Source organism: Zootoca vivipara, chromosome 11, assembly GCF_965207765.1.
Source record: "Zootoca vivipara chromosome 11, rZooViv2.hap1.1, whole genome shotgun sequence".
NCBI lineage: Eukaryota > Metazoa > Chordata > Lepidosauria > Squamata > Lacertidae > Zootoca > Zootoca vivipara.
Window position 1 is genome coordinate 24,468,814 of NC_142594.1, and position 23,422 is coordinate 24,492,235.

Sequence of the window (23,422 nt, forward strand, 5' to 3'; positions counted from 1 at the left end):
ACAAGGACTTATGCTTGTGCAACAGGACTTCTCTTCCCACTCCTCTCCCTGGGTGTCCCCCAAATCTGTTCTGGGAGTTTCCCTGACCCTCCAGCACAGATTTTGTGGAGGGTGAGGTGGAGAGCAGGTGTAGTGGAACAAGTAGAAGTCATTGGACCAACAGGACAACTTCACTAAGTACAACCCAATTTTGTGTTTTTATGTTGTGAACTGCCCTGTGATCTTCGGATGATGGGTGGTGTTCAAATTAAACAAACAAGTAAGTTGTGAATTGTTCAATTGATTTAAATGTGTTTGACCTAAATTAGTAAATACGATATATCTATTCCTGAAGTCATAATTGCATGACTTCATGCCTACCTGGGCACTTAAGGGGTTCAGAGAACTCCAGATAAAGGAGGCTTCATGTTCTCTATTACAATACATATCAGACTACAGTGGTACCTCTACTTACAAATAACTCTACTTACGAATGTTTCTACTTACGAACGGAGCTCTGTCCGCCATCTTGGATGCGGTTTAGATAGGATTTTTTTCTACTTATGAATTCTTAGATAGGGTTGCTTCGACTTACAATTTTTTTCTCCCAATGCATTCCTATGGGATTCAACTTACAAATGTGCATTCGGAACGCATTAAATTCGTAAGTATGTCCCACATTATGTTGCCTGCACCTCAAGGGTGGAGAATATTTTTCAGCTTGAGGGCTGCATTCCTTTGTAGAAAACCTTCCAGGGACTGCATGCTGGTGGTGAGCAGGGCCAAAGGCAAAAATGGGTGGAGCAGTGCATTTGACTTCTTCCCTGGTGCAGTAGGCTGCATTCTAGCCTACTATTCCTGCTCATTCTTCTTTGCTTTTTAAACTCTAATATGTTTGCAGAACAGGCTACAAAGACTTATTACAGATGACTAATTCATGCATATATATCAAATCATATCACATACATACATACATACATACCCTGCCCATCTGGCTGGGTCTCCCCAGCTACTCTGGGCAGCTCCCAACAGAATATTAAAAACTCAATAAAACATCAAACATTAAAAACTTCCCTAAACAGGGCTGCCTTCAGATGTCTTCTAAAAGTCAGATAGTTGTTTATTTATTTGACATCTGATGGGAGGGCGTTCCACAGAGTGGGCGCCACTACCGAGAAGGCCCTCTGCCTAATACCTTACTTGCATCCAGATGTGCAAACTGACCATTGGAAATCATTGCATTTTGAAGATTTGACATAGAGCTATATGCAGATGTCCTTAAAGGACCCCTCCACAAACAATTTTCTGATTCTGCAGGTTGTTACCACAGCGCACAGAGTTGGATGAAAGAGTTTTCAAGCCGTTTCCGATACTATGCCTGAATGACAAACCAGAGAGAGGGGGGGGGTTAATTCCACATGTATGAAGAGAAATGCAAGATCACTAGCATCTGACTTCTGAATATGTTGCCTTTTGAAAGGAGCACTCAGTAGCTACTGATAGCTTCAAAAGCTGCTGGTTTAGTCCCCCCAATGTACCTTTGCCTTATCACTCAAGGTCATGCCCTGGTACCAGCATCAGATTGTGAGAAGGTGGAAGAGTAGACAAGCATTAGATGCATCAGCACTATCTACTTTTGCTGTGTCAGTTTCAACAGATGCAGCTGTGAAAACAAGTTTACTGCTCTGCATGGCCTTATAATAAAGGTATTGCTTTTGTTAATGGATTTAAATTGCAGCCTTTAAAAAAAACAAAACAAACAGAAAACATTTTGCTCCACTGCCTCCTATTACAAAGAGCTCCCTTTTGTATTTTAAAGTCACTGTTCATGATTCGGAAAGTCAGTGTATAGACTTGTGTAGTTTGAATACCTTATTTAGTTAACACAGTCATTTGAACTGGTCTTTTATCTCTCTTTTATTTTTGCTGGTACTTAAACTGGCAGGGTCAGATTTTCTCTGAAACTGTCCTGCATACATTTATATAACAGGGAAGGAAAGTATTCTAACTGGCAAGTGTAAGCAGAATAAGTAGCATGTATCTGCTGTGGTTTATTCTTGAATATGCTTTATGCTCAAGATAACTGAGTCATATATCCAGTTAATCAAAAGAGACCTGCACAAGTTAAAACTTGCTCTGTAAAGGGTCCTGGTTAGTTCATTTCATTTAGGGGCATAAACATTTATACTGGACGTGATCCAGCCTAAGCTATGCACTTCTAAGTCCCACTTAGTGCTTAACTTGGGCTGACTCATGCACATAACATTCCCTTTAACCTGAACATGAACTCTGGCTGAATTGTGGACCCACTCGCAGTGACCCTTGCCCCAGGGAGCAAAGAACTGGACAATGTAAGGTGTAACAAACTGCATAAGACAACATTCCAGGGTTTAAAATTGTCTGCAACTTTTATTGATTACAGTTGTAGGTAGGCTTTGGTTCAGGCATTGGGTGTATATTCATTCTCAGCCTCCAGTTGGGGGGCTAACACTTAAACCGGGCATCCCCAAACTGCGGCCCTCCAGATGTTTTGGCCTACAACTCCCATGATCCCTAGCTAACATGACCAGTGGTCAGGGAAGATGGGAATTGTGGTCCAAAACATCTGGAGGGCCGAAGTTTGGGGATGCCTGACTTAAACAGTGCCATGCCTGGGATTATAGGACCTCCTCAGGATGTGGGTCTACTTAGGTGCCCCTCTGAGGCCACTGCCAAAAGCCAGGTGCAGCCGGCCTTCATAGCTTTGCCCTGTAGTCACCTGATTGGCCAATTAAAAACCCAGTGCATGGCGGGCTATTCTGTCCTCCTTTGCCGCCGGCCGGGGGAATTCCCCAACTCCCAGCCACATGATGGGGAAGGTTTTGCTCTGTGGAGCTGAGGCCTGCTGTGACGGGCCGCAAATGCCGCCCACCCATACTGGGTAAGTGGCCATTGTTTATGGTGACTCTCATGAAGAAAATTTGATTATTATTTTTTTCTAATAAAAGGCAGTAAGTGCCAATCGCTTATGTGTGCATACAGGAAAACTTGGGAGGGGAGAGTTGCCAATATTTATCCTTCTGACAAAATTGTGTCATACCACCTGAGGACCCCAACTATTAGTGGACTTTTGAAAAGACAAAAAGTGGGAGCTGAAGAACCTTTATATATGCATGTGGTGGTTTGTATCCCAACCAGTATTGACTGTTTGTTTGTTTGCTCCAGTTATTTATTAGTTGCTTTACAGGACCAAGTCCTCACAAAGTGGTGTATAGAGATAAATAAAAGAATAGAAACTTCAGGATTCCTTACTCATTTACTTTGTTTTTATAGAGTGGATAAATAAATGGCATAGAATAAAGTTCCAGTAGTGAAAAATGAAGTCAACCATCCGTTTAAATGATCTTCATTATTTACATAGTTTTTGTTTTTAACTGGAGGTGCAGTAGCTTATATCTGAGAGGAGTGCTGTTGAGAGCCTATTTTTGCAGGTATAGTTCAGTGCCTATGAGCATCTGAATACTTAAAAAAATGAATTGAAAGCTGTGTGCTGGGACTTCTTTTTAACGCAGTAATTTTTAGGTTATAGTCTACTCTTATCTCATTATTTTATGGCTGTGTTATAAATTGTAGGCAACAAAAGCATATACCATGAAATGAAAGTGCAATTATGCTTCAGTATTCCTGCAACATGATGTCTCGCTAATGTCCCCAGGGAATTTTTCAACAAATACCCTATGTTAATCACTACCTGTATGTCTGACATGGCAAAAATCTAATAATTGCAGTGTGTGGGGTGTGTGTGTGTAAGTGTAAGTGAGAGAGAAATAGTAGAAAAGATGTTCCTGAATTCACAGCTCTTTGGGGTAAAACCATTTTTTTGTGCAGGTTCCTCCAGTGTCTAACAGAGCATGATTCTACTATTCATTAGTTTCTGAATTCCTTCATGCCATTAAGATATAATGGAGAAGAAAAAGGTTAACCATCAAATGACATTGCATTGTAATGTTCCCCGTCTAACATAAATCTTCTCTTGCAAAGGGCCATTTTAATTTTAGAATTCCAGTTTGATACTATCCAATGTTTGTATTCTTTCAGGACGTACAAATAATATTCCTGCATATTAAACAGTATCACTGTAAGCCACATTGCTGTTAACATTGGACTTAATTAAAATATAATTAGACTATGGCTTTTGCTGAGCCTCTTGCTACACTGGGGGTTTTCTCGGAAGCTCTCAGAAGGAACTAATGGGAACCTTTCATCCATCAATATGTTTCTTTATAGACTATTCAGTCAATACCAAAGCCTTATTAGGGGCTGTATCATCACCCATTTTGTGTATATATGCTACATGTGCAGCAATAGTCATGCTTAAACCTTCACATTTAGAGGACCTAGGGTGGAAAAAGTCATCAGGTTCATCTGTGAAACCCAGATACAGCTTTGCATAGGGTCATGGTCATCTATTTGCACATCTTGTCCAAAACCTTTAGAAGTTTTTGTTTCCAAAAGTTAATTATTGAAGTTGTGAGTTTTAAGTGCAGGAAACAACATAATGTGGGTTTTTGTGTGTGTGACTGGCTTCATTGTCTGTCCCAAAGAATGAAAGTAGCTTCACCAGACTGTATATTTTGTTTCTGTAGCAGCTGCACCCTTGTTGAAATGCTGTAAAGTATACTTTTTATGACTGTAAACTGCCTTGGCAGTTTAATTTTATTTGTTTAGTCATTGGCCACATCAGTAAAACATAACATGCATTAAGCGGAAATCCTCAGTAACAGTGAATAGCAAGCAGCCCATTGAAACGAACTGGAAACTGGTGAAGAGACTAAAATCCCTTTCTTGTTATTAACCACCCACTTCATTTATGCGCTTGAATATTGCATTTTGCAGTTAAAGCGTAGACGTACACTCTCTGTGCCTCTGGGAAAGGGGGGCTCTGCTAAAATTCTGGTGCATTGTGAATTTTCAGAATGTAAATCAAGGGCAGTGTCTGCTGCAAACCGCGGCACTGAGAGAGGGAGAGAGGGAGAGAGAAAATGTAGCTCTAATCAAGGCTTCCCCCACCTTCCTTTTGTCAGTCCCTGGAGATTTCACTCATTTCTCTCTCTCTTTGTCATTTGTGCCCCTCTCCAAATTAAAGCTGGATGATGAAGTGACTACTATTCAAGTGAAGGAACTGGACCAAGATGTGCTGGTGCTTAGGAAAGTGTCGTCACATGGCCCAGCCCCCACATCAGGGAGTGCCGAGAGTGATTGGAGGTAAGAGTTTTTTCCTTGGGTGCTCAGACACAGCCGTGCTCACAAGCTGACTGCAGAGCTCCCCTCAGCAGCAGCCAGATGAACTCGGTTGCTAGCAGCAGAACTGAAGGGGAAAGACAGAGCAGTATGTAGGGGGAATACCTTTGTTGTTCTTGCCCTGCAGTATGGGAAGTTCCAGGCTGAGGATCTTTGACCCGCACATAGAGAGGAAGGATTCTGCTCTGTCTCTAGGCAGGGAGCTGCCTCTGCCCACGTTTGATGTGCCTTATTTTAAATACATTGATGAGGAGGATGAGGAGGATGAATGGAGCAGCCGCTCGCAGTCCTCAACGGAGGATGACTCTGTGGACTCTCTGCTTTCTGACAGATACGTGGTGGTATCCGGGACACCAGAAAAGATTTTGGAGCACCTCCTGAACGACTTGCACCTGGAAGAAGTGCAGGACAAAGAAACAGGTAAATGCAACCATGTACCGTCTACTGAAAAGCAGCTGTCTGCGTACCCTGGTACTGCTGGCACACATAGTTCACCAGCCATGTGCAAGTATTCAGTATGATGCTTCCCTGCCTGCATTTTCACTTCAAGTGATTATAATTTACAGTACTTAAGCTGTTACTGTTTCATGTGCATTGTGATTAAATTTATATTTGATCATTTTAAGCTAGTGTGTCATCAGGTTTGGGCAAAAGGAGATCAAACCTGGGAAAGAAAAGTTACTTTGAAGAAATGACTGCCCCCACCCCTTTATCCTTTTCAGTAGCTCATTTGCATCTTGATATATAAAATGCAAGGAACTGAAAGACGGGTGTGTGTTATACAGGAGGTGACACGCATGAGGTAGTAAACTGAGGTTTATAGCTGCTGGGTAGATACGTCCACAGTTATTTTTGTAATGTGCTGTACTCAGCAGCTACTTGTTTAATACAAACTTCTTTTAATTAATAGCTTACCTATTGCACCCATGGCAATGCTGTAGTGTACAAAATGCAATACTAATTACTCTTCTCCTGTACCATGAATCTATGCAAACTGAAGCTATCGGTATATTGATCAAGTGTCTTTATTGTGCATTTTGTTTTAGCAGTATGTTTTCTTATAAATTCAGATGTGTGCCATCCTCATAGTGCTTTGACAGAGCATTCTGAGGTGTCTTGTAGACTTCGCTTCATGACACAATATGCAGCAATGTCACCTGCTGTAGTACTTATCTGTCTTTAACCAGGAATTGTAATTTTGTTCCAGCCTGAAGCAATTATTATATTGATCAGACTGCTTGATGTGCAGGTTATTTTTCAGCTTGATCTCCCGACTTTAATGCACACTTTGGTGTCACCGAAGCTCCTCTGGTAGTTTATCAGGATCACCTGCAATTTATTTACAGTTTTAATTAAAGCAGCCTTGTGGTTATCCTTCAGAGTTTTCAATATAATTGCAGAAGGGCTGTGAAATGTAGCAGGCTGGAAATGGAGTTGGTCCCAGGGTTTGCTTTTTCTTATTGTTCTCAATGGAGCTTCAGTGCACATTCTTAGTGCTCTTTTCCAAATGAGATTACTAAAAATAAACACATTTACAAGGATTAAAAGGATTAAAGCATAAATAACATCTGTGAATTCCTACAGCACTCTTGAGCCAGGTTCTCTGGCCACAAATCAGTGGAATATTGTCAGGCATGAAGCATTTGTGCTTAACTGCACAATGTGGTTTTACTACAGAATAAACCAAAAGAAAAACCAAGTCTGTGATTTATTGTGCTGTCCATTGAGCTTCTTCTCTGTGGCTAGAGATTAATATTTTGTGCAGAGAAAGCACCCACCGCTTTCTGATTGCTGTGCTTCCTCAGGTATAATCATAATAATGTTGTTTGTAATTTTACTGGTGCCAAATCATAGGCTTTATAATAGTGGTGGTTCATGCCAGAATGCTCTTGGCTAGGTTGCATAGATTCCCGTGGGGCAAGGGGAATCCCTCCTGGTTCCTTGTGCATTTTGGTTCAGAGCAATTGGTTAACCTCTTCCCGTAGATTGCTGTCACCTTTATTCATACATCTTTGGACTCCTCCTGGACGAGGATAGACTCCCTGGGAATGCAGTGCATTATTGTTAGATGCTTTTAGTTTCTAAAAAGAGTGCCTCCAGATAACATTTAACTGTTCAACAGCTCATTGTTACGTTCCATTTTCGCCTCCGCGTTTCTCAAACTTAAACCCAGCTGCTCATTAACATTTTATTGTTCTATAGGTGAAAAATGGCCATTTGAGGATGGCTGGCTGAGATGATAATATATTTTGTGGTTGGCTGATTCCCCTCTACATCCTCCCACCCTTATCATACCCCCTGAAAGCTGACGCTGTCAGTCATGTCTATGTTGCAGGGTGCGTTTCTAAGTATAATAAATGAACTATACTGTAAATGGTTTTTTAAAATAAAAATAAAAATCTGTTAAGCTGAAAGAAGTGGACACAAGAAATTGATTTGAGATATGTTTTCCGATATTACATTGTGGATGTCGGCAAAACAACTAGGCATATGAACAACTGCAGGACACACATTCTGGTGTTGGTAGCAGAGCAGCATCTCTCATCAGCTGCTCACTGCAGTCCCTTTTGCTGCTTGATGTTGAGGACTGATTCCACAAAGCTTTTCAGTAAATATAGGTCCCTTCCAAAGTCCTGTGCAAGACTTGACTTAATCAGGATTCCCTTGGCTTAGTCAGGCTGATAGATTTAAATAGTTACCTGATGGACTGGAGGCAACCTCTGGCTGGGTGTTTTGGACCGTCCTGTGCTTGCCCTCAACCAGTCCAGCATTGACTGTTGCTGCCCCTGGCTTCTTCTGAACTGCCAGCCTTATACCTGTTCCTGTGCTCACGTTTTTGCTTGTGCTGCAAGATTGGATTGTGTAGGGCACCAGATCACCGATCCTGTAGAACGGTTTCTCTCCTAACAGTCCCTCTGAGCCATTGCAATCCATGAGCTTTTCTAGCTGTCGTCTGAATCTGGCTGGTAGCCAGGCAATATTCTGGCAACATTCCAATTCATTCTCTCATTATCCTTCTCACCTTGAAGTTCGCCCTGATTGGCTTCAAGTGAGCGTGCTCAAAACCAGCACATGCTATTTCAAAACTAGCATATGCTGTTTTCAATAAGCTGATGCCAGAGCTGCGCTACTTGTTGGCCTTAGTGAGAACTTTTGGCCGTTTGTGCACAAGGTTTGAATCAACATTTGCTTTTATGCACATCTACAAAGTGTGTTGTTTCATTTAAGCTCTGAATCTGTGCATCCTTTTTGTCATGTCCAGACACCGTGGCACATTCTTAAATGAGATACAATTAAACTGTCATATATTGAATCCAACAATTGGCCTGTTTGGACCAATATGAGCTACTCAGACTGGCAGTGGCTCTCCAGTGTTTTGGGCAAAAGCTATTATTCCCAGCCTGGCACGTGACATTTGTAGTTAAATCTCAGGGGTTGAGTCTAGTGCCTTCTGCAAGCAAAGCTCGTGCTCTGCCATTGAACCATGACCCTCTCTCCAGGATGTGGATATATAGGAATAAACAAAACAAATGCAGAAGCTGCTGTAGACGTTAAGAAACAAATGGCAAAAGCCAAAAACTAAACGCGAGCAGAGTGCCACAGGGCTCTGCCCTATGTCCTGTGCTGTTTAACATTTTTATAAATGACTTGGATGAGGACATAGAGGAGATGTTTATCAAATCTGCAGCAGACAAGAAGCTGGGAAAGATAGCTAGCATTGTACGAGACAGAATCAAGATTCAAAATGATATTGACAGGCTGCACTGCTAGGCAAAAATGAGCAAGATGATATTTCTCAGGGGTAAAGTAAAGTCTTGTGTTTTAAGTGCACGTACACACACACACACACACACACACACACACACACACACACACACACAAGGTCCAGGTCCAGGATGCGGGAGACCTGGCTTTGGAGCAGTAAATTGGTCTTAACTGTACATGAGCCAGCATTGTGATGTTGCTGATTTGAAAGGCTAATGCAATCTAGCATTAACAGAAGCATAGGGTCCAGATCACAAAGTAATACTTCTGGTCTGTTCAGCATTGCATCTTGAATATTGTGTCCAGTTCTGCAAGACACATTTTAAGGAGGACATTGACAAACTGGAGTAGAACTATAGAATTGCAGAGTTGGAAGGCACCCCAAGGGTCATCAAGTCCAAACCCCTTACAATGCAGGAATCTTTTTTGTATGTGCAGAGAAGGGTGACCAGGATGGTGAGGAGATCTGGAAACCCAATTCCTATGACTAACATTTGCTTGTTTTGCCCTGGACAAGCAAATTTTATTGGGGTGTGTGTGTGTGGACGGACAGGATCGGGCTTTTCAAATATCTGAAGGTCTGTTTTACAGAAGAGTGAGCAGACTTGTTCTCTGTTGCTCCAGAGAGCACAATTTGTACCAATGGGTGAAAATTGCAAGGAAACAGATTTCAACGGAACTTTAGGAGAAACATCTTATTAGTTAGCAGATATTTCACAGTAGAACAGACTGCCTTGGGAGGTGTTGGGCTCTTGTTTGCTGAAGATATTGTAAGCAGAGGCTAGACAGCCATCTGTCAGAGATGCTGCATTTAGCAAAGTTTGGACTAGATGAGCTCCAAGGATCCTTCCAGCTATATCTTATGATACCTTCAAGGGAGGATCCCTCTCAGACTCTCCTCCATACCAATGTGCAATGGCTGATAAAGCACTCGAAGTCCATTTCTTCTGCTTTGGTGCATAGTTGTGTTTGTGGTTCACTAATGATGTGGGACATAGGCTTTTGTAAGCTGAGAACACCTCTCAGTCACCTGATCTGACTGTCACAAGTATATATAAGTACACCCATTTTATATTATATTCTTTGCAGCTTCTAAAATCAAGGTTTGTGCCTGTCATCTAAAATTATCACTTTGCTTCCTTGCAGTCCCCCCACCCACCCCCGTTTCTCATTATGCTGAGTGCCAAGTTTTCTGTTCTTGCAAAAAAAAGGGGGGGGTTTAGAAAAATCTTTTCTTTCTTTTTCAAATTTGTCTTCTTTATGTTCAGTCAAAATCAACCTATGTGCTATTTGGTTTATAGACCCTCAAAGTACCTGAAATACAAAGCAGTAAGGAATCGCTTTATTTAGAGGCAGGTCAGCAGACCATTTTAATCTAGTGTTGACTACTCTGCCAGCAACTCTCGAGATTGTCTGGCAAAGGTCTGTTCCAGCCTTGCTAGTGGAGATGCCAGAGATCAAAACCTGCAATGCATGAATGTGGCTGCATTGTATACTGGATCAAGGACGGCACGGTATACCCAACTGTGGTGAAGTCATGAATGTCCATAACAAAAAAGGATTAATTACAATAACCAATTTTCAAGACATCACCTGCTCCATATTCATAGAGGCCGTGCCTTTTAATCTAATCTGAAAAACTCTCTTTCTCTCCAAAATCCTTGTGTGGGTTTTGAAGCACAGAGATTGCAGACTGTCAGCCACTGATGAATATTCAGCTGTTGATAGCTATATCTTCCTAATGTTGTGATTGCACATAATTAATATATATTCTGTTGCTTTTCTTTTTGGATCATTTGCCCACAGTAATATGGGGAAGTTCTCTTTATTTTCTTAGATTCTGTCCACATTTTCCTTGGATGCCTGTTTTCTAACAGCAAAGCAGTATGTCCACAGTAGGGCTGGGTAATATATCAATATATTGTCCAAAACTGTTTTGAAGTTCACATTGTGCTAATTGTTTCATAATATTTGAGATGGCAATATAGCGCAAATCACAATGTGTGTAAGGGCTAGGCAATGTCTGGTTTTCAACATCGTGATAACTCAACAGCTAAACACTGAAATGTTCTCACCAGCCAGACCTCATTATATCACCTGCTAAACATTGCAATCTACCACAATCTCTGAAATAAGGATGGAACTATACAGAGATGAACAGGACAATGCCCTGGCAACTGCTACTTCTTAGGGGTCTAGAACGGATAAATGACAATATTATCAATCATTACACACTCAGTTTCATCAGCAGACAAGCCAAAATGCATCCCAACAGAACTTTTGGTTTTGAGCTTGGCTACCAAGTGGTGGTATTCAAAGTACGGCAATGAGTCATAGTGAATGCAAATAATCTGAGGCTGCCAGCAGACATGCTAGGAGGCAGAAGCAGCAGTGGCAGAAACAGCTTGCCATGTCCGCGGTACATGTAGGCAGTAGCGGCGAAAACCTGCAAGGTCTCGCGGTGGCGGCACAATCAGTGGTGGCCTGCAAATTCTCGTAGCGGTGACGGGAGGTGGCGACAGTAACTGTGGTGGCCTGCAAGGGCTCATAGCAGTGACAGGGAGCGGCGGCAGTAGACTGTGAGTCCTTGTGGCAGTGACAGGAGGTGACCATAGTAGCGGCATCCTGCGAAGCCTTGTGGTGGCAATGGGAGATGGCGGTAATAGTAGTGGCAGCCTGCAAGGCCTCGGGGTGACAGAAGCAGTGGGGCTTGTAAGGCCTTGTCATGGTGGGAATAAGTGGTGGCGGCCTGCAAGTCCTCCAGGCAGTAGTGGGAGGCGGTGGCAGAATTTGTGACAGGCTGCCTCAGTGAGGCCTTGCTTCTCTGCTTCTGCCACCACCTGCTGCCGCCACCGCAAAGCCCTGCAGGCGACTGCTACTGCCACTGCCATGACAATGCTTTACAAGCCATTGCCGCTTTTGCCACTGCTGTGAGGCCTTGCAGGCCACCACTACTGCCACCACCATGACAAGGCCTTGCAGACTGCCGCAGATTCTGCTGCTGCTGTCCAATTATTGTGGTGAGGCTTTGCAGATTGCTGATTCTTGTGCCGCTGCTGCCAGGCTGCTGCTGCTGCTTCTGCCCCCCCACCCCAAGCTATTGTTGATTCTGCCACCGCTAGGATGCTGTTGCTTCTGCTGCCTAGCAGGCTTGCTTGCAGTCTGGCAGTCCCAGATTATTTGTTCTCACTATGACTCATCGCCATACTTTGGATTGTTTGGTAGCCAAGTCCAAAACCAAAAGTCTCATTTGGATGCATTTTGGCTTGCCTGCTGCTGAAAGTGACATTGAGGTGATTGATAATATCATCATTTCTCAGTTTAGTAGTAGCAGTTGCCAGGACATTGTCTTGTTCGCCGTAGGTCTTTCCTTATTTCAGATACCATGATACATTGATATATCGCTATGTTTAGCTGGTGACATATCGCAATATTGAAATCCAGTTATCGCCCAGCCCTAATCCACAGAGATGAAATGATTCAGAAACTTACACGTGTCTTTATGTGTGGTGTTCATGCAAGAAAAATCTACTAGGTGTGCGTAGTGGTATCATATTTTCAGGATTTAAGGTCATCGTAATTTTTTATATCCAAGTGGGGCTTATGCTTCCACCTCTGCCCACTTTTCATTGACTGAAATATGTATGTATTTGTTCAAAATTTGCCTCATATACTGCATAAGCAGAGTGTGCTGGGGGAGAGTATTTGTCTACGATAAAGAGTGTTCATGGGGTGTGTGGGAATTCTTATGAAACAAGTAGCTAGTAAGGATCATGACCTATATAAACTACTGTATGTCAGGCTTATTCTTAGTAGTAGTAGTAGTAGTAACAGCATTAATACTACAAGTTGTTTTTTAAAAGTTTTACAAAGACTCAACCCACTGAGATTAAAAGGTATGACTAACTTAGGTCCATTAATTTCATTGGGTCTACTCAGAGTAGTTGGAGACAACCCTAAGAGTTATGTGGTTTTGTTTTGTTTTTAAATCTTTCCAGCACTCAATCAAGTCTGCAGAATTGATTTTGGACCCTGAGAATTCCAAATTTGTGGTTCTTTTTCTGCACCCATTGTTGAAAGATCTAAGGCCCACCTAACCCCATAAAAAGCAGTAATATATAGAATAGAATGCATCGCTCCTCCTCTTTCTGCATTCAGTTTTTTCTATCCTCTTGCAGCCACTCTGCACAGTTCACTTCATCTGAAATTCCCTATGTAAAATTGCAATGTAAAAACAGTGAGCCTTGTACCTTTATACAGATGTATATAGTGTGAGCACTGTACTGTATATAGCTGTAGTATTCTGGAGAGTATTGTGTCTGGAATCTTGCCTCTGGAAACCAGTTGCTGGGAAACCGAGCACTTAAAGAGGACTATTGCTCTCATGTCCTGCTTGTGAGCTGCCCAGAGGCAATTGCTTGGCCACTGTGGAAAGCAGGATGCAATGCTAGATGGGTTCCTCGTCTGAGACAGCATAGCTCTTAACAGTGTGTGCTGTTGCCACTGAAGTCTATAAGGAGAAAGTGAGAAGGTAAGTGGAAGGACTCACTTTGGCCCATTTTGTTCAGTGTTGACTGTGCTGATCAGCAGCAGCTGTTTAGGACTTCATACAGCAGTTTCTCTCAGCCCTGCCTGGATTGGCCATGTGACCCTCTGCCCCAGTTACAAATCAGTGGTCAGCTTAAATTCAGATCTCTTTATTGTCTCTTATTATCTCTTATTGAGGTATCCAAGCTTTTTCTATTCTGGGATGTTGCACCTTGCTAGCCAATAGTTGAGTATTTAGAGTTGGCCTTCCCAGTGAGAAGTCCTAACTATGTCTATTGGTGAACAATAATCTTTTTATACCCTGGACAAATGCCTTTGTTTCATACGTAGTAATATAGTTTAGCATTCCTCTGGTCGTATTTCGTTGGCTCAGTATGAATGACAACTGTTACAAAACACATGTCAACCTGACTAGTGAAAATGAGGGAGTTGAATAAACTTTATTCAAAACTTGCATGGAATCTGCTTCCTAATTTTAAGCAGCACTCAAAATAGGAGCAAGCCATAGCTTGCAGATCGCAGGTGTGTAATAATTCACCCCTTCGCATGATTCAATCATCCTTGGATGCTGGGGCCATTTCCTTAGCAGCTGGGAATGTTTCTGTACTTGGAGAATGCATGTTTATTTGACTTATCATATATAAGAATGCTACAGAATAAAAGAGCACCGAATGCACCAAATTGCAGAACAAAACCCTTACTTTTAGTGAGAGAGCACAACCCTGTTTCTGTGTTCATTGTGCACATTCATTCCAGTGTAGCATAGGCTCAAAGGTTTCTAGTACAAAGATTTTCTTGTTTGTAATGTTTTCTGTGAAGTATAAAAGCGTATATTCATTGCCGTCCCACAGCATTTGAAGGATGGCAAAGTTAAAAAACAGCACTCCTTTGCAATATGTTTATTAACAAGTTGAGCCAAAGCTTCCGTCCTTATCTCTCTAGCATTCTCCCTCTCCCTTTTCCATCAACTCACATTAATAAAAATGTAAGGGGTGGGGCACCCCAAGGATCTGTATTGGGGGATGGTGCTTTTAAACTTATCCATGAATCTTATCTTATCTTATGAAAGATAAGATAAGCAATAGGAATATTTTCATGTTCAATTTAATCAGGAAATCCTTATACCTAGTTTGGCAAAAGTACAAAAGATATTTTGAGCCTAAGACCCCTTGGTGGGTCTCGCCACTAGAATTAGTCGCAGTTAGAAGAACAAATATGGAGAATATCTGGCCCACCTATAAAACAGTATTGGAAGAAAAAGAAGGAACATTAAAGTTAAAGGACTATTCGGAATTAAAAAGTTATTTGACCTCTTGGTTACAATATTTTCAAATAAATCAAAGATTGCAAATAGATAAAAAAATAGGATTTGACAATAATATATCAAAATTGGAAGAGATACTATTGGTAAATAAAGATAAATATATAAAAATTTGTATCAAATTATGTTAAAATGGAAGACAGAAGAGGAGATGACTAAAGAATATATGATTAAGTGGGGCCAAGATTTGGGAAAATCAATCCCAATACAAAAATAGGAGAACTTATGGAAACGTGACTCAAATTTTACACCTAACTATGACCTGAAAGAAAATATCCTAAAAATGCTAAATAGATGGCACTTGACGCCGTTAAAACTGTCAAAAAATTATCCAGGGGTCAGTAATCTATGCTGGAGGTGCAATAAGGAAATTGGTTCATTTATCCATATGTGGTGGAACTGCAGCATAATTAAGGGGTTTTGGGAGATGTTATATAAAGAATTTAAAAAAAATATTGAAATACTCCATTAAGAAAAGTCTGGAAATGTTTCTCTTGGGAATGTTACCGGAGGATGTTAAGCCGAATGATAGGTGTATAATAAGTTACGCAGTAGCAGCCGCTAGGTTGCTAGTTGCAAAAAATTGGAAAACCTCAGAAATTCCCAGTAGAGAGGAGTGGCAAATTAAGGTACTCCAATATTATAGATTAGCGACGATATATGAAGAACTCAAAGGAACAGAATTAGAAATAATTATAAAAATTTGGAAACCATTTATTAATTATATAAAAGATAAAATGGAAAACCCAAACCTGATCTCAGATATCTAAAGGTTCTATCATAAGTATAACTGTGGACGAACTTTATTTATATGTTATTGATAGTTTGTGTAATATGAATTGTAGTGTGTAATTTCTATATGGAAAATAGGGAGAAGCCCAGTACAGGATGGGAAGTCTCGGGGGACGAGGAGTAGGGAGGGATAGGAGGGGGGGGGGAAGCTGGGAGGGCAGGGGGGGGAAACAAATAACCACATGACATCTGTTTTGTTGTTGTATATCTTTTTAATCATTTGTATATTATTGCTTTTTCGAAATCAATAAAGACATTTTTTTTAAAAAAAACTTATCCATGAATCATCTAGAGTTAGAGTGAGCAGTGAAGTGGACAAGTTTGTGGATGACACCAAAATATTATGGTGGTAAAAGCAAACTTGGATTTCAGAGAGCTTCAGAAGGATCTCTCCACACCAGGGAAATGAGCAATATAACTGTTTCCAAGCATCTATTTCTGATGATAATGAGAACTAGAACTACGTGTTATCAGCATACTGGTGACGCGATGCTCCAAATTGGCCGCTTTCCCCATACAGCTATGGACGGCCCATCACGATGCCTCCTCCATCAACGCTAATCCACGCCATGTTTGCTCTGACCATTGACTCCTCTTCCTTGGCTGCCACTGTGCCTGCTGGGTTCCTGCCAAACCCAGATTTGAAATTTCTGGTTTGTGTGGCGACCTGTGGGCTGACCATGCAGGCGGAGGCTCCGCTCCAAATGGTTAAAAGGGGTCCAGCGCTGCTCTCGGCAGCGCAGTCGGTCCCAGAGCATCACCTGCCCAGCCCACCCTCTCATCTCTCTTTTTCTTGCAGGCTAACCTTTTTTCTTTCCTGATATGTGGACTTTGCTATAGTCTTACGATGATTGCTGTTTTTGCAGGGCCGGGAAGGAATTGTCTCAACTTTGGCAATTCAGGTCTTGGGACAGAATCCTTTAGCCTAACATCCGTAGAAAGGGTGAAGTGGTGACTTACCTGCTTCCCGCGGTGGCAGTAACAGGGTACTTTGTTAGAGGGGTCATGAGGGGAGTCTCTGTTCACAAGTGCACGATGGGTGGGCCATAGAGCCCCCCCCCAGCAATTTGGGGAGGGATCAACTGCATAAACACGTGTTTTGCATTGGTCCCATCTTCCCCAAAATGACTCTGTCATGCCTCAGACCCCCAGCAAAGGACTGAGAGAGATACACGCCCAATGCCTATGCCAAGGTTTACCTACATCTGAATTCAATAAAGCTGTGGCCATTTTAATCCCAGATATGTTGTCGTGTCTACTCCTGGGGGATGGGGTACACAACTCCTCATGACCTCCCCCAGTACCTTCATATAGATGTTAGAGCAAGTTGTGAGGAACCTTTTCTGGACTTGTCTATTTTAAAATTAGCAATGACCAACAGAAAACATTTTTTTCAGATTGTTCCATGGGTCTGGGAAATATGTCATGCTTACTGACATTTCATTCAAAGGTTTTTTTTTTTTAGCAACCTAGTTGGCAGTGTGTGAAGTTGGCCAGTGTTTGTATATGTGATGTGAACACTTGACAGTCCATGAGGGTCTCAAAGCACAGATAATTTTTTGGGGAATTACATAGCCTGGTCCCAAGCAATTTGGGATTTATAGATTAAAACTGGCAGATTGAATTCCCGGGGACAAATTGGGAGCAGTGCAGGTTTTTGAATCGTGGTGCAATATGATCCAGTCAGCTACGGTAGTTCCAATCAAATATCTAGCCACCATATTCTGAACTAATTGAAGTTTCCAAGTAATTTTTAAAACCCCACTTACAATGTTTTGTAGTAATCTACAAGTCTTGTAGATGCAGAAGCTGCTCTTCAGGAGAGACTTCAGTTTGTATATTTTATAATACAAATTGTACACAACAGACATTCTGAGAGAAAGCCATAGAATATTATTGATGCTTGTGTTCAAAAGCCTGTGAAATGAGCATGTGTACTGTGCATAAATAAAAGATCAGGGAACATTAAAACATGAGGTGATAGTGGAGTGAAATGGCTATCTTTTTAAGTAAAACACCACCAACAATATTTAGTAATGATACATTTAAACTAATCACACAAGCAACAAATCTAAGTAAACATGGAACAGTCTGGTCACGCAACTGAGGTCACACCTCTTTAAGGATGAAAATGTAACTTGATCAGCATCAAATAAAAGAGCTCTTTCATGAAGGTGTAGCATTAATCTATTGCATGGAGCAGATGGCTGGAAGGAACAATGAAGGCTGGACAATGGGTCTTTGCACAGTAATACTGTGTTTTTGCTGTCTGAAATTGTAGCTTTGGCAGTTGCTGTGAATAGCCCTAGGCTACTAAAATACAAATAATGTTTATCCTGCTTGCATTGTATCTGTGTATCATCTTTAAACAGAACAAGCAAATACTTTTATTATTGCTTTTATTGCAGTGTCACTATGAGGCTGTAACATCAGCTTGCAGTTTGAAGTTGTCATGGTTTTCTTGTGTGAAAGGAAATCTCTCCTTGCATTTCCTCGGCTTTGTCATTAATAATAGTGCAAGATGTATTTTTAATTATGTATTAGGATGCACTGATATGGTATATTTGCATCTGTGTGCTATATTGTTTCATGTCCTTGATAATAATTATGCATGTAGTACTTTCATTGATGTTAATAAGTGTTAGAAGCAATTTAAGTAAGAATAATTAGGACATATAGAGAAGAGAAACGTAAGTTTAATGCAGAATATAGTTTAGTGTTTGGTTAGACCAGATCGGGACCACTGTTTTTTTGTAAAACACATATGGGGCAAACCTAATGAGCAACTGGCCATTAAAGAGCAAGCAGAGGAAGCTTCAGCTGCCATTTAAGAGTGATATCATTTAAAAAATAATAATACAGGCAGCCCCACCCTATTTTCTACAGAGGTCACAACCAAGGCCGACTCGGTTCCATTAAGCAGCTTCACTGCTGTATTCTGCGTTGTACTTAGCTGTAACTTCTGTGTCACCTTCAAAGACAGCCCCACATGGAACACATTGCAGTGACCAATAGGTTACCAGAGCGCAGACTACTGTGGCCAAAGTACCCCTTTTCAGGAACAGCTGTAGCTTGTATGTCACCCAGAACTCTTGGCCATCAGAACTCTGGGGTCACTTGGGCCTCCAGATGGATTTGGAGTAATCCCAGAATTACTCCTGCTTTAAAGAGCGTGCCACTCCATCTAAGCCAAGTAATTTGCCCAAGTCCCAGACATGAGAACTGCCAACCACAGAAATTCCATCTTGTTGGATTCAGTCTCAGTTTATTGTCCTTCATCTAATCTATTACAGTGTCCAGACAGCAATTCAGTGCCTGCATAGACTGACTCATATGGCATATTGATGGCACCAAGCGCTAAAGCATCTGACCTCGCCCAGTCACTTCATATAAGCCAGTGGTAGGGAACCTTCTTCTGTCGATGCCTGAAGTCTTGTGGGGAACCTTCCACTGGCCACATCCAGATGGTGGGTGGGACTAGAGACAAAAGTGTGTGGAACAATAGATGTGATTCTTTTGTACCGTAGATGACATTCCCACCACAAAAAACAGAGGTTTCTATGCTGATAAATGCCCCGCTATCCATTCTCCCTCAGCGCTCAAGAAGGTAGAGGGCAAGGTCAGGCAGGGTATGCAGCCTGTTGAGAGTCTCAAGGGTTGGACAGAGAGGAGGAGGAGGAGGAGGAGGAGGAGGAGGAGGAGGAGGAGGAGGAGGAGGAGTTTGGATTTGATATCCCGCTTTACCACTACCCGAAGGAGTCTCAAAGCGGCTAACAATCTCCTTTCCCCTCCTCCCCCACAACAGACACCCTGTGAGGTGGGTGGGACTGAGAGACTTCAGAGAAGTGTGACTAGCCCAAGCTCACCCAGCAGCTGCATGTGGAGGAGCGGAGATGCGAACCCAGTTCCCCAGATTACAAGTCTACCGCTCTTAACCACTACACCACACTGGCTGGGTTGAGGTTCCACACCCCTGAAATAGATGTTACAGCCCGGGGGACAATATGTGGTCCTGCAGTACCCCATTTATAGTTTTGCTCACCGTGCGGCTTATGTCAGAGGTGTTAATTCTTTTCTGCTTTCTCTCCTACTTGATGAACCAAAGGAAACTGCACAGCAATACCACAATTCCATGCATGTCTGCTCAGAAGTAAACCCTGCTGAGTTCAATGGGAGTCGCTCCCAGGTTTGCAGCCTAATTCTCTTCCTATTTTATAAGCGCCAAGCTTCCAAAGGCTCCTTACTTATCACACTATTTTTGGCCTGTATGAATTGTTTATGGCTTCTGTTGGAAGTAAAGCAAGCCAATACTGGCACAGAAATGCAAGATTTCTTTCCAGCACATTACTAGCATCTTTATTTTTGTACCAAAAAAAAAGGGATGTGGATGCCAGCCACCAGCTAAAATTAATTCAGGAGCTTAGATTGCAAGGCTTCCTGGCCAATGTGTCCCAATCTTAAATCAATGAACTTGGAGAAGTATTCAATAGTAATCAGAGAAAAACATAATGAAGCAATCTCCGTCATTTACTGTCAATGGAATGTGCTCCATGCAACTAGGACAAAAAGAAAATGTTGCTTGTTTTGATGGGTGGTGGGAAGAGGGGGATGCCAGTGTAGTGATGCTTTGCTGTGTTTCAGTCTTGAAAGCAGAGATGGGCCGTGGTCTGCAAGGCTTTTTATATGACTGAGAACCATAAATTTCATACTTAAGTTACTCTTTGAAAACGTGAGTGGAAATAAGTAATTAATCTGCAGTGCAGTCTTATAGCTGTCTATTCAGAAGTGAGCTCCACAGACCAAATGTGGAGATTAGAGCCTAGGATCAGAGCCTTTAAATCCAAATATAATGAGTTGAATTCTACGCCTGTATATTATAAGTTTAAATATAGTAATAATTGCCAATTAAGAGTATTATACAGTTAAGGATTAACTTTGTCTTATAAAGTTTTGTTTTTTTGAGTGGGGGGATACATGTGTTTTATTTTTTATTTTATTTTATTTAGCTATTTATTTTAACTAGCTTTATGCTTTATTTGTGCATCTAATTTCATCAAACTGTGACTGTAATAATAATAGTGGTAATAGTAATAATAATAATAATAATAATAATAATAATAATAATAATTTAAAAAACCATTCAGCTCTGTTCATGTAAATCAGGAGTGTGAAACTTGTGGCCCTCCAAATGTTGCTGGAGTTCAACTCCCATCATCCCTGACCACTGGAACATCTGAAGGGTACTGGGTTATACAAGTTATAGTAATAATACAAGTTATCCCAGCTATGAGATTGCTATGAAAATGGGTGCAGACCAAACTTCCCTGGAAGAAGTTATTTTTCTACATACGATTGGAAATCATCCAAGCTTTGATTTCTGAGCATAAATAGGAACAAAAGGATGAGCTGGAGCACTGTGAGTCACTACTTGCCTGTCAAATGAAATAGTTACCATCTCTTGAATTATTAGCAGGGAAATTTAAAATGCAGACTTTTATTCTTCACCCCTAGGCAATTGGGGCCTGGCTAGCTTTTAGTGATTATTCCTAGTCCATAAATAAAAAGACATAAATGATGGTGCAAATATATTGGAGCATTTTTTCCATCTAGTATGGATGCATATGGAAGTGAGAGCTGGACCATAAAGAAGGCTGATCGCCGAATAATTGATGCTTTTGAATTATGGTGCTGGAGGAGACTCTTGAGAGTCCCATGGACTGCAAGAAGATCAAACCTATCCATTCTTAAAGAAATCTGTCCTGAGTGCTCACTGGGAGGACAGATCCTGAAGCTGAGGCTCCAATACTTTGGCCACCTCATGAGAAGAGAAGACTCCCTGGAAAAGACCCTGATGTTGGGAAAGATGGAGAAGGGGATGACAGACGACGAGATGGTTGGACAGTGTTCTTGAAGCTACCAACATGAGTTTGACCAAACTGCGGGAGACAGTGGAAGACAGGAGTGCCTGGCGTGTTCTGGTCCATGGGGTCACGAAGAGTCAGACACGACTAAACGACTAAACAATAATAACAACAACAGTATGGATGCATGCCAGCCACTTAAAATAATGGGATGTTTAATCAAACTCTTTTTTCATGTTCAGGTAACTTCAAGTTGACAACTTAGCAACCATGCTTAATAGTAGCAGTAATTGGCACATAACTCTGGCAAAAGATATTAACGCTCTTTTCAGGCTTCAAAGTAAGGTCAAGCATATTGAATGCTGACTAATTAAATAGTCCCAAAATGGGAATATTAATTTACCCAGTGTAGGATAAATTAACTAATTTGGGTACCCTAATGCCTAAAATAAATAGATGACTTGCTCTTTTGGTGCAGAGAGACTGCCATGCATCCATTGTTGGAGGATACAGCTTTGCGGCAATTACTTTAATGCATTATCAGCACATTACACGCTGGGAGAAAAAGGTCCATGACACAGAAAACCAATGTATTTTCATTTTCTCTCTCTCAAATTGTGTCCTTATGTTGGTGTAACATTTTTCATGTTATAGCCCAGTTTTCGCTTTATGTGTTTCTTCTAATAGAAAAGCTATACCGACATAAACTACAAAAATGCGCATGTCCATAGTTGGGCATATAAATTATTGTTAGTCAGAACAAAAATTGAGTATAACTATATGATTCCACAGAGGCTCAGTACAGATATACAAAAGACCCACCCTCTTGGAAGGGAATTTCACTATCCCTCTTTAACTGTGGTGTTAAGCATTAATGCTAAGCAGAATTCCCACTTAGGTGGGATTTGAAACCAGGGTGAAGTGCTAAAATTTGTTTCAATTCTTGGTTAAATAATACCCTGCTTTGCCTTAATGTTCATGCTCATGTAATTGCTAGTCACAGATGGGAAAGGGGAAGTTCACTTCTGAGAGAAACATGAATCAGGAGGAAGTAGACATCCTTTAGTTTAGCCCATTTACAATCTCTTAACTGTGGTCAAGAGCAGGCATCCCCAAACTTGCGGCCCTCCAGATGTTTAGGCCTACAACTCCCATGATCCCTAGCTAACAGGACCAGTGGTCGGGGAAGATGGGAATTGTAGTCCAAAACATCTGGAGGGCCGAAGTTTGGGGATGCCTGGTCAAGAGCATGGGGGCATTGAGTGTTTGGTCATGCAATTGTAACTGGTATTAAAAGCATGTTTCCTGCAAAAGAGGTCCAGCTGCTGTTTCAGTTCACTACTGTAATTACAGGCTGCTAAAGTACGTATATTCCAATGTCTTTGTTGCTGGTTCTATTTAAAAAATAACAACACTGCCTCCTTACTAAAACCTGATGAGCATGCATTTGCACTACTGAAACATTTGGAACATTGCACAGATTTTTCAGAAATCATGTCTAGAGAACCCCCAGCCTGGCAGTTTTCTGCCCTGAGGCATGACTGTTAATTTATCTCATTTTATGAATTTGGAAGTGATAAACAACCTTGAGGCTGAGAGCAATGGATATCTAACACGTTTTTTAAAATGTTTGCTGAAGCCCTGGTTGATTCCCCCCCCCCCACGTTAAAATAGCAAAAATACATCTTCTTAACTGAAGGCAGGGCCGTCTCGAGCAGGTTGGGCACTGAGATTGCTCCGGCGCCCCCGCCCTCGAAGCGTGCAGCATGGCTTCCGCGCGGCTTTGCCACGCAGCGCCACGCACCACCAGGAGTGCACCTAGAGCCGGGCCTGACTGAAGGAGGGCTGTCTTTTCAGTCTTTCAGATATATTCTGT

The 23,422-nt window shown here is 41.6% G+C and overlaps 1 protein-coding gene across 5 annotated transcripts in view; it reads left to right on the top strand.

Moving 5' to 3' along the window:
• Positions 1-23,422, top strand: part of RAPGEF5 (Rap guanine nucleotide exchange factor 5) — a 129,253-nt gene that overhangs the window by 63,747 nt on the left and 42,084 nt on the right. For all 5 annotated transcript variants that reach the window (XM_035128733.3, XM_060280726.2, XM_060280727.2 and 2 more), the window contains 2 exons: positions 5,105-5,223; positions 5,591-5,679. In XM_035128733.3, the coding sequence (XP_034984624.1) occupies positions 5,105-5,223; positions 5,591-5,679 (208 nt within the window). The remainder of the gene's footprint in view (positions 1-5,104; positions 5,224-5,590; positions 5,680-23,422) is intronic.